The sequence below is a fragment of the Acanthochromis polyacanthus genome, chromosome 12 (assembly GCF_021347895.1).
Source record: "Acanthochromis polyacanthus isolate Apoly-LR-REF ecotype Palm Island chromosome 12, KAUST_Apoly_ChrSc, whole genome shotgun sequence".
Classification (NCBI taxonomy): Eukaryota; Metazoa; Chordata; class Actinopteri; family Pomacentridae; genus Acanthochromis; species Acanthochromis polyacanthus.
Window position 1 is genome coordinate 19,747,466 of NC_067124.1, and position 10,787 is coordinate 19,758,252.

A 10,787-nucleotide genomic window follows, 5' to 3' on the forward strand; every position below is an offset into this window, starting at 1 on the left:
ATTGTAACAATATTTTGTTATGAAACCTAATTCAATTCCTTCATGTGCACCTCTCTTAGATCATGTTGGTCATCAACATTTCTTAAGGCAATTTCTTAGTTTTAGTGTTGAAACATTTAAGGTGCAGTTCCATGGCAAGGGTTGACACGCACAAAATAAGAACAATAGTGCGTCTCTTGAGGCAAACTTTTCCAGTTTCGCCTGTGGGAAAACTATGGAGACGAAACTGCGACAAGAGCTGAGACATGTTAAGACATGGGAAAAGAAGTCAAAGTAGCCTCCTGGGGAAAAAAAACAAACCAGGTCCGTAAGTGTGGCTCATGTTTATAGAGTAGTAATCCTACTGTGCATTTCTAAATCAGTGAAGGTGTTTTCACTGTGACTACAGTATGTGTAAAGTATGTTGTGAATTCATGCAGAAATATATGCTGAAAGAAAGTTTTTGCTGCAATACGTTTTACACATTCATTAAAATGTACAGTAAATACAAATGTTAGACATGTTCATAGTCTTCAAATTCATCTATTTATTTTCGATAACTTACAGAACACTGACTTCACAACACAAAATAAAAACCAAGTATATACATGCTTTACAAGTGCAGCGGTTTTCTTTGCGATGTTTGCACTTCACAATAAATATTATGTTGCTGGTATACACAGTTTAATTTGGTTTACAGTACAAGGCAAATATTTAAATTTTACATTTCATGCTTCAAACAGAGGTAGACCAACATGGTCAGGATCTAGACTGATGATGTAGCAGGTGTGGAGGCTGACTTAGTTGCCGTTGACAAAGGACTGGTAGAGGGACATGAGCTGTGCCTGTAGGTCCTGGGCGTAGGGGTCCAGCTTTTCCTTCAGGTCTTCAGCATAGGGGGCCACCATTTGTTTCACCAAACTGGCTCTGTGGCTCACCTCCACATGGACCTTCTCGGTCATGGTGGTCACACTTCTTTGGAAGTCCTGGAGGTGCCGGTCCACCTTCTGCTTCAGGTCATCAGTGTAGGGCCCCAGCTGTGCCTGCAGGTCCTTCACACTCTGCTCCAGGTTGGTCTTCAGCTCCTCGCTCTTGTGCATCAGGGTGGTCCTAAGGGCCTCTGAGTCCAGAGTATCTACATAGGGGGCGAGATCCTCTTTCAACTGCTCCACTCTCTGCTGGATCTGGGTCTTCATGTCCTCGGTGTAGGGTTCCAGCTTGTCCCTGACAGAGCTCAGTTCCTGGGTCAGCGCATTTTTCAACAAGTCAGCCTCTGTGGTGATCTTGGTCATCAGGTCATGGGCTGCAGGGGGAAGCTGCTCCTGCAGGGTGACTGCATACTTGCTGGCTATATCAGCACTCTCTGTTAGACGTGTACTAAAAAAATCAGACAAAGCGATTGTCAGACTATCAGACATTTATTTTAATATCAAACCAATCATATAAAATGGCCCAGCTATTATGGTACAGTGTGACACAAAACTTACTTGACTTCCTGACCAATCGGTGATTTCCTGATCATCTGGAGGGTGTCATCAGCTGTCTGTGTGGCCTTAGCGATGTAGTCCCAAAAAACATCACTCAGCACTTCTAGCTGTGGCTTAGGTGCATCAGCATAAAAGAGGTTGGCATGGCAGCCTGTTGGATTGAGACAAGAATGATGTGAGAGCAATGCAGATTTTCAGTTGTCCAATTAGTTTGATATCGGCTTTGAGGTAAATTCAGAAACCATGCAACTTACCAGAGAGCACTGCAACAGCCAGCACCACGAGCACCTTCATGACTGTGATTTGCTGGGAAAAAATGGTCTAGTTAACATTTAGTTTCACTTTTAAGTCATGTTAAGGAAAATAATATGCATGTTTCCCTCTCAAAGCTTTATTTAAAATGAAGTGCAATTCTCACCTGCTTTGGGCTTGTGTGTCTCTCAGAGCTTCGTGTGCTTGTGAGTGTGTCCGACGAGTGCTTCCGTGTATATATACCGAAGTCAGAGGACAGTTGAGCCCAAAGTCCAGGAGTCCCTGCCATGTTGTCACAACAGCTCTTTTTCTGTTTCTGCTTCTTCTCTTGACCACTATCACACGATTTTAGAAATGTCCGTATTCCAAAACATTCTGACGCCAAAATGCATATCACATTAGCTCCTCCTGACCCTTTTCGAGAAAACATTTAAGATATAGTAATTAACAGTCCACATAGTCTAGTCCTCCAACCTGTAGATAGCTGCAGATAACCTGCTCACACAAGTGGACTTTGTATTAGGGTTAAGCCGCATGAAGAAAATAGCACGAGGCATTTGCATTCTTAAATATTATAGAGAAAAGGTTTCAAAATTTTCAAATCTAAAATAATTTCAGTCAACAGGGATAATTTGTGTGATTTCTGTTTTTGAAAGCTTAGGACCTTTCAAAAGTAAAGTATTTTCCAGCTGGGTGACACTTTATTTCTCTGACACCTTTAAATCTCTGACTGTAAGAAGACAGAGTTCTGAGAAGTTATTTTTAACTTTTGCACTGTTGAATGACCTGAACTTTCTGTCAACAGGATGTTGAACCATGACAAAGAGTGCAAAGAAACCTGTGAAATATTTACATTAAACAGTAACTAAACATATATATATCCAAGGATACTGGATTCCGAAAGCGCGTATCTGGAACTATTTTAATTTATGAATGAATCCTTTTTTATATTATACAGTTATTGTGCACACCCGATTTAATACATGACTATTGAAGAACCATATGATGGCTTAAACTGGGGGGGGGAAACTACCCAATTCACTCTCAGTAAGCACTAGAAACCACAAATTTGACAATATGATTTAGTTTAGATTTGTTTTTGTGTGATCAGTTATTGCTACAGCCATGTTAGCCAGTATAGTAGCTGTATGAGCCTAATAATTGAAAATGCTGAATTTATGTGATCCTAGCAGAATGGGAGGAACAGGAGTACATCTTGTTATATGAATTTACTTTGTGATCCTGTTCATATTGTGTTTTTAATATGCTAAACGACATAGTATAAGTAAAACAAGAAAAGCACTCAGAGAGCGCAGTACTCCGTCAAGGCTGCTCAGCCGTGTGATTTCTGACGGATAAGTCCCGATAAGTCCACAGAGGTGCTGGTCAACAATAGCAGGATCGCAATCATTTGATCGCAGTCATGTGATCGTCAGCAGGCTGCTGACATAGCTTTCACTTGTCACAGCTACAGTGACATTGTGCCGCTAGCTCAAAATGTTACAGAAATCTTTAACAAATTCATGGATCCAAACTTTAAGCTGCATCACTGCTAAAATCTAATGAGGTGGTCCTTGTGTCATTTCTGCCCTTCCCTGAAAATTTCATCCAAATCTGTTGGTCCATTTTGGAGTTATGTTGCGCACAGAAAATCAGACAGACAAACATACACCGATCGTCATATAACTCCACCGCGTCTTGACAGAGAAATGAACAGTCAGAACCATGTCTGAGTATTTTTGCCTAGAAACTGCATGATATTGAAGAGAGTTCCAAAAACTCAGACAGTTTGTTTTTTGTAACAAAGTGAAGGAAACAATCCTGTCAACATAATGGTGCTTTTATGTGGGTTGTTTTTTTTTTTAAATTGGTGTGCTCGAGCTGCAACAGTGGTAAGGGTGGAGACAGAGGCAGGGACCTCATAGATTCACACATTCTAGGGGTAAATCTAAGCTAATTTAAGACAGGAAGGAATTATTTTCATGATAAAAACTCAGAAATTTGACCAACACAAATGCATTTTCGGGGATTTAATCAATGACCACATTTTAATAGGTGAAACCAGATATGCACAGACTGTGTATTGCCCCTTTAATTTGTGTGAATCAATGACATTTGACTAGATTTCATTTACAGGTAAATGATTTACAGCCTGCGTACATTGCCAGTATGGCACATCTGGAACCAAAAGTATCATAGTAGAGTTAACTGACCTTTGGCAAAATACAGTATTTCACAATGAAAACTCACAGCTAGTTAATACTTTTGATAATGCAGATTTCTTAAATGTCTCCTTACCTCACAAAAGCTGCGGGTTACCCTTTTGTGTCAATTTTTTATTTTTATTTTTGTGATTGATAACGACAATTATTGATTTTTTTGTCTACTACTGTTGTTACAATATCACCATTGATTGGAGGATAGGCTCAAAGGTAAACCCTCACTTGAAGTGTGTTTAACATGCTGCATAGGTGTCCACCGAAATGCATAATGAGGCCAGGAGAGAGGTCAAAACATTGTAAGTCATGATGATATCAGTATTCATTTGTAATTATTTCTCTGAAATACACCAAATGGGGATCATTTGCGAGTAAATATGAAATTCTATTTGATAGCAAAAACAGCAGGGAATAATAAATACTGAAAGTGTTAGACTGTTCTGGAGCACATTTGTTTGAAAGTCTTGAAGCAATCTCAGGACAAAATGTTTAACCTATTCAATCATCTTGACTAATCTTCGATTAAATATTCTAGTTTCATATCTCATACACTGTGATGGATCGTTGCTTGTCTAGGAATAAAAAGGGTCCATTCTTAAGGAAAATAAAATTAAACCCAAAAGCAAAAGTGGCAAATCAGAAATGAACTATGGAATGTCAGGTCTGAGACAGCAGTTACTTTGTCCTACAGAAGATGACGATGCCTCAGTCTGCTAACCTTTGGCCAGTCTGACACATAGGATTGCTAAACATCAGCATGACACATAAACAAGAGCTATTAATTACTGTGATGCTAGCTGTCAAAATGTCAAGCTAAAAAGGCCATAAAAACACCTGCTGAATTCAAAGCTGGACATAAAAGAAATTAATGACAGCAATTCTGTCTTCCTTGGCTTAGAGTTATCAGAGGCCGAAAAAAATAATGATTACAGACAGATCTTTGGAGTCATTTCAGGTTAACCTTATCAATTGTGTCCCACGCGAGCAGTGATCAATCACATATACACATGAAACCGCAGAACAATTCAGCAATAACCATGATTTTAAGCAGAAATGATCATCTTGGAGATAATCACTACATTATTAAACTGCATAAATGTGGCTGTGTACACAACATGTTTGCATATTTGTGTAATTGTATGAACTGCCGCATGCGTGGATTTTCAGGTGCAACACGTCAGTTAGACTAGCAAAGGTGAGGCGAGGTGACAGCAAAGCACGACCACTTGGACTTTGGGATCATTGCTGTCTGGCATGCTATATAAGCTACAGAGATTGGCTAGCTGAGCACAATCACTCCCAAGTGGACTTACAGACACACTTGAAAGCTCAGATAAGGTGGAGAATGATAACAATATTCTTGTCTATTACTTTGTGAATATGCTATTTTGACTAACTAGTATTTTCTCAACATAGGGTCTAAGAACCATGAAGGTCCTTGCTGTGCTCGTCCTAGCCGTTTTCACCGGTGAGTATGCTGGGAAAATATCAACTGGTATGCTCAAGATAAAGAACTTCAAGGCCTCTTTGTAAATGCTAAATCTCACATCAGTCATGCACTGCTGATTTATCTGCAACACTCTCAAGTGGTTCTTGTCTCCATCCAACAGGCTGCCATGCCAACCTCTTTCACGCTGATGCCCCCAAGCCACAGCTGGAGGTGCTGACTGATGCTTTCTGGGACTACGTTGGAAAAGCCACACAGACAGCTGATGACACTCTACAGATGATTAGAAAGTCTCAGCTTGGGCAGGAGGTTAGGTAGGTGAACTTTTGACTTGATGCAAGTATTGTGAAAATTCAGTAGTGCTAACTGACATTTACATACAAGTGTAGGAATAACTACTGACTGAGCTTGAGATCACATTGTCCTGCTCTTCCTTCCCCGTTACCTTATTCATCTAGTGCCCGTTTGACAGAAAGTGCTGACGTGGCCAGCCAGTACGCAGCCAGCATTCAGCAACAGCTTCCCCAGGAACTGATTGACAAAGTCACCACCGAGGCTGAAACGCTGAAAGAGCGTTTGATCCAGGAACTGGGCACTGTCAAGGACACGCTGGAGCCCTACGCTGAGAATGTGAAGGTCAAGATCCAGGAGAGGGTGGACCAACTGAAACAGGAGTTGGCTCCATACACAGAGGCAGCCCTGGACACAGAGACCCTGAAGACCACTCTGGTGCAGAAGAGTGAGGAGCTGAAGACCAGCCTCGAGCAGACTATGGAGAACCTGCAGACTCAGCTTGGGCCCTACACTGATGACCTGAAGCAGAAGGTGGACCAGCACCTGAAGGACTTCAAGCAGAATGTAACACCTTTGACCGAAAAGGTCCAGAGTCAGCTCACAGAGAGAGCCCAGCAGGTGAGAGACATGGCCACCCCCTATGTTGATAATTTGAGGGAAACGCTGGACCCCTATACTGAGGACCTCCAGGCTCGTCTCTCCAGCCTCTATAAAACCTTTGTTAAACCCAAATAAGTCATTCTCCACTTCACAGTAAAACAATGAGACTGCAGCCAAAGAAACACAATTCTCTGATTTCACGTCCCAGGAACATATCAGTGTCGGTATAGTGACATAAATTGTATTGAAAGTTGCAGATGTCAATAGAAATGTTTAGTAATGTAAAAGTTGATACATAGCAAATATGTGTTGGTCTGTGACCGCGCACTGTGTTCTCTTCCTATATTATGGAAAATAAAGCATAAGAAAAACATAAGCCTGTGACTCTACTGTGTTATTTGAGTGGTGATGAAATTACAAATGAGTGTCAAGTGAGAATATCTTTGAAACATACATGAAGAATGAATTTACGAAAAACTAAAAACACCGGTTACAAGTGTCATTACCTAAACTAGATACACAACTGTAATGTGCACTGACTCACACATGCACAATCACATGAGTGTGTCACTGAAGTACACTTTCTTCACCATGTCTAATAAATCAGTCACGGACATAAATATTACTAGATGTTTTTTGGATTTTCACTGAATGAAACACAAATCTGTTAAAAGATGTATTTCTCTGTAATTTACACAAATCAACCACACACAACATGAAAACCATATGCCTAATAAAGTGGCATGCATGTGTATATATACTGTGTGTAAAAAAAAAAAAGAAAAAAAAATATATAAACATATATACTTTATACACTTATTCATAGCCAACACAGTGTAGCACTAGAAAACAGGAGTGATGGTTGCTGGAAATGTTCCTCTGTACCCCTATGTAGATATTCCATTAAAAACCAGCTGTTTCCAGCCAGAATAGTCATTTACCACATTAACAATGTCTAGACTGTATTACTGATTAATTTAATATTATCTTCATTGCTTTTCTTTCAAAAATAAGGACATTTCGAAGTGACTTTTGAACAGTAGTGTATACTGCATATGTGCATGGTCGTGTGTGCAGATATGGAAAAAAGACACTTGTAAGAAACCCCCTCACGTGCCACACCCTTGTAAGATTCAGTTGCAGATTTTGGACAGGGCATGTTCAGATTTGATTCTTCAAGTCTGGCAGCTCATACATAAACATATCCTGCTTCCACCTTGTTTTTATATTTTTCCCGTTTGTGCCTCCATCCCTGCTGCCAGATCACTCCCACGCTGCCTTATCCAGTGGCAAACAACATTCCTCCGTTCTGCCTCCAGCTGTCACAGGCTCTGCACCATTAACCCTCCAAGCTTACAAACAACTCTGGGCGCTCATTACAGCTGATAATTCACAAGTTTTTGATTACATTCTAAATTCATGCTAAATTCAATGTGTGGTGTTTTTGCTTTTTTTTTCTTGTCAAGTTTTACATAACTAAGCACGTCCTACTCAGCATCCCTGAATGAATAAGTCACCTTTCTTAAAATGTCTAAACTGTCAGGAAAAGACATTAAGGAACATCTTGGGAAATTCTCTTACTGGATTTCTAGCAGAGTTAAGGACTGACATCACTTTCATGTCTGTATGGTAAATACTGCAAGGGGATTGATAGCTTTGCTTAGCTTAAATTCTGAAACAACTGACCTGGGTCAGCTCCAAGGTAAATCTGTCTAAAAGCACCTCTGTTTCATCAGTTATATTACTACCACTACTACTACTTTTCATCCAAACAAAACCTTTGTGTTGAAATGTCAAATTATTATGTGGGGTTTTGAGTGGGGACTATTTAATTTGTAAGCTTTAGAGGTAGTAGTTGATGTACGCTGTCATTTTTGAAACAGAACGAAGCTGTTTGCTCACAAAGAGTGTTTCTACTCTTTGTGGTTAGCTAAGGTACCCAACTAATGGATACAGAGCTTCATTAGTTGGCTTTTTACCTGAAAGAAAAATTCTAGTTCCCCAAATATCAGACTGATCTATTTATCAAATGTGATGCATGCTGATTGAAATTAAATATTTAGAGTGAAAACAAATCAACCTTGATCTGTGGGGACATGAAGAGATGAAAAGCTTCTGCACAGCTTGAACCACTTAACCACTTTATTTGTTTATTAGCCATGAGAAAAGATGCACATAACATCAGCTCACCCCTCACATAGAGCATTGCTCAGCGAATGACATGAGGCAATGACATGACTCCAGGCTATCTTTCTTGATGGACAAGCTGCTGCATGCATCTTTGCAGAGAGATTTTTTTTTATTTGCCCCCAAACCAATAGGCTACCAAATGCCGCAGTTTGTCCGACTTTAACCCACATCAGATGAATGCAGTAACTTTACTGACTCATCTACAGATGTTTGTCTCCTTAGTGGAATGAAGTAATCACAACCAAGCACGAAACTCTTAAAAACCAGCTTTGCAGACAACAATCTCTGAGGGTTACTTTCGTTCAACCCTTCTTGGTCTTCCCTCTCACACAGTCTTGACATCAGACATTACCTCTCATGCTGGAGAGCAAAAGGAGAAGCATTTAAAGTTTGGATGTCTGTGTCTTTATTTTACTGCATTACCTCATAGTTCTGCTTGATTCTCTCTGTTTCACTTCCCTGTCTGTCCTCTGTCCCAGTAAAGGAAGCAGAGCGTTTGGTTTTGCTCACACTGGCCTGTGACCTTGTTGTCACAAGTGTGTGGTGTAGAGAAGCTGGTCCATTTCTTTTGAAGAATGCAAGCACAGAATATGTGGTTTTCGTGTGTAATCTCTGTGCTTGGCAGTAAACTATCTAGCTGACTGTGCAGTATCTTCCTGTGTGACACACTGCTTACAGTGACACACGCTAGAATGTTGTCTCAGAAAACCATGCCAAGGGTATGTTTATGAGAAAAATAACACAAAAACATGCAGAGTTAAAACTAGAAATCTTTGTTTCACCACCAGTTTCTATCTCATCATCCTCACATTTTAAAGACAACAAAAACACTTGTTATTGTATTACAATACAGTAGAACAAATTAGTACAGTCTTCTAATCACTAAATAGATACTTGACCTCTTTGGGTAATCGCAGTAGTGTTATCACGCTCTCAATTACCTGACCAAGCCAGCACATTTAAACTTTGTTCCTCTGTAAAGTTGGAGTCCTATGACAATTACTAAACAGATAAATCTAAAGGGTTGACAGCAAAGTTTAAAGAGCAAAGGCCATTACCAAGTGCAGCATTGGATCACAAATGACCTCAATTGCATAAAATTTTCATTTTATAACTATAGGCTATACTGTTTTCAGTGCTGGTAGGCTATAGGTGAATCATTGTTGTGTATCTGATTTGCAAATATGACAAAATATGTTGGTTTCCAGTTAATCTGGAACCACACACACACACATAGGTCACATAAGATACACATATAATAAAAAATGTTTCCTATGTTGGCTCCTAAGAGGCCAGTGTTGCTGCTAATGCTGAATAGGTAGAACGGTAATTACATTTGTCATTAGGACCTGCTCACACAGTAACATTTACCAACCAGTTTTTTTAATGTAGTGTTTGGTATTTTGTAAGTAATATTAAAAACTGATTTCAAATCCCAGTCAATTCAAGAACAATCTTTTAAATTCCTAATGATATCAGGAAAATACCAGGACTGGCTGACTGAGAAACCGAGCATGGATCTGATGAGGGTTTAACAAGGCTATGCTGCAGGGCTTGTGACAGACAATCTTACCCCAAACCTAACCTCACTGAAGCTCATTTCGAAACCTGGAAATTTTGAAGAGACATCTGTGAAAATGTATTACATAAAACAGATGTGATTTCAGTTTTTTGCACTCTGGTTCCTACTTAACTCCTTATTTTCTATTGCCTGTAATCCTTCTTTTTTTTCGCAGTGAGCTTGATGTACTGGAGGCACTTACTCGATGTTTATAGCTTTATCATATGCAACTTCAAAGTACAACAAGTAAAGTGTATAGAATTGCAATTTGGTGCACATGATCTGCACATAGAAAGATCACAGGTGCTACATTCACTGAGTGGGACTGTCATGCAAAGGTGCCATACATACTGGGGGTTGCATGTCTGCTTGAGTGCATTGGTAAGGTGTCGATGGCCAATGCTGGGCAGACCATACCGAATGAAATGTGTGTGGAAGGCTATTTTACATCCTGGTGTGAAGAGAATTTGCATTCAAATGAGACCACTTGGTATGATAATTTGGGGGAAAACTGCAAAATTAGGGACACTTGACACAAACATGCGAAAAAGGAAGAACAAGGAGAAGAATTTTTCAGATCTCTTACTTGAGTGAAAGAGTCAACACCGGCATAAAACAAAGGTTGCAAAATCTCAGTGAAAACAGCAAACGTAGCAGAAAAAAAAATGCAAAGTATCAAATGCAGCAGCTTATTCTCTTATTATAATAGTGTAATAATACTTTCCATGCTCATCATCTGTTATTCAGCCATTTGATAA

General features: G+C 39.7%; 2 protein-coding genes across 2 annotated transcripts; one reads left to right on the forward strand and one right to left on the reverse strand.

The window, feature by feature from the left end:
* Window positions 1–502: 502 nt before the first annotated feature.
* On the reverse strand, window positions 503–2,022 carry LOC110953836 (apolipoprotein A-I-like). Its single transcript, XM_051956661.1, is given in 4 exon segments — window positions 503–1,356; window positions 1,467–1,617; window positions 1,721–1,980; window positions 1,982–2,022. Coding segments are annotated over 4 exon segments (1,014 nt in total). The 5' UTR covers window positions 2,008–2,022; the 3' UTR covers window positions 503–779.
* Window positions 2,023–5,206: 3,184 nt separating this feature from the next.
* Window positions 5,207–6,654, forward strand: apoa4b.2 (apolipoprotein A-IV b, tandem duplicate 2). The gene is made up of 4 exons (XM_051956663.1): window positions 5,207–5,275; window positions 5,354–5,405; window positions 5,548–5,698; window positions 5,843–6,654. Exons 2-4 carry the CDS (start codon window positions 5,366–5,368, stop codon window positions 6,411–6,413), a joined length of 762 nt encoding a protein of 253 aa, XP_051812623.1. The 5' UTR covers window positions 5,207–5,275; window positions 5,354–5,365; the 3' UTR covers window positions 6,414–6,654.
* The last annotated feature ends 4,133 nt before the right edge of the window (window positions 6,655–10,787 follow it).

Bases quoted from the DNA above. Each gene is read 5' to 3' on its own strand.
- apoa4b.2 (XM_051956663.1), top strand. From the start codon at position 5,366: ATGAAGGTCCTTGCTGTGCTCGTCCTAGCCGTTTTCACCG. The intron at 5,406-5,547 runs GTGAGTATGCTG...TCCATCCAACAG, and splicing joins CGTCCTAGCCGTTTTCACCG to GCTGCCATGCCAACCTCTTT. The intron at 5,699-5,842 runs GTAGGTGAACTT...TTATTCATCTAG, and splicing joins CAGCTTGGGCAGGAGGTTAG to TGCCCGTTTGACAGAAAGTG.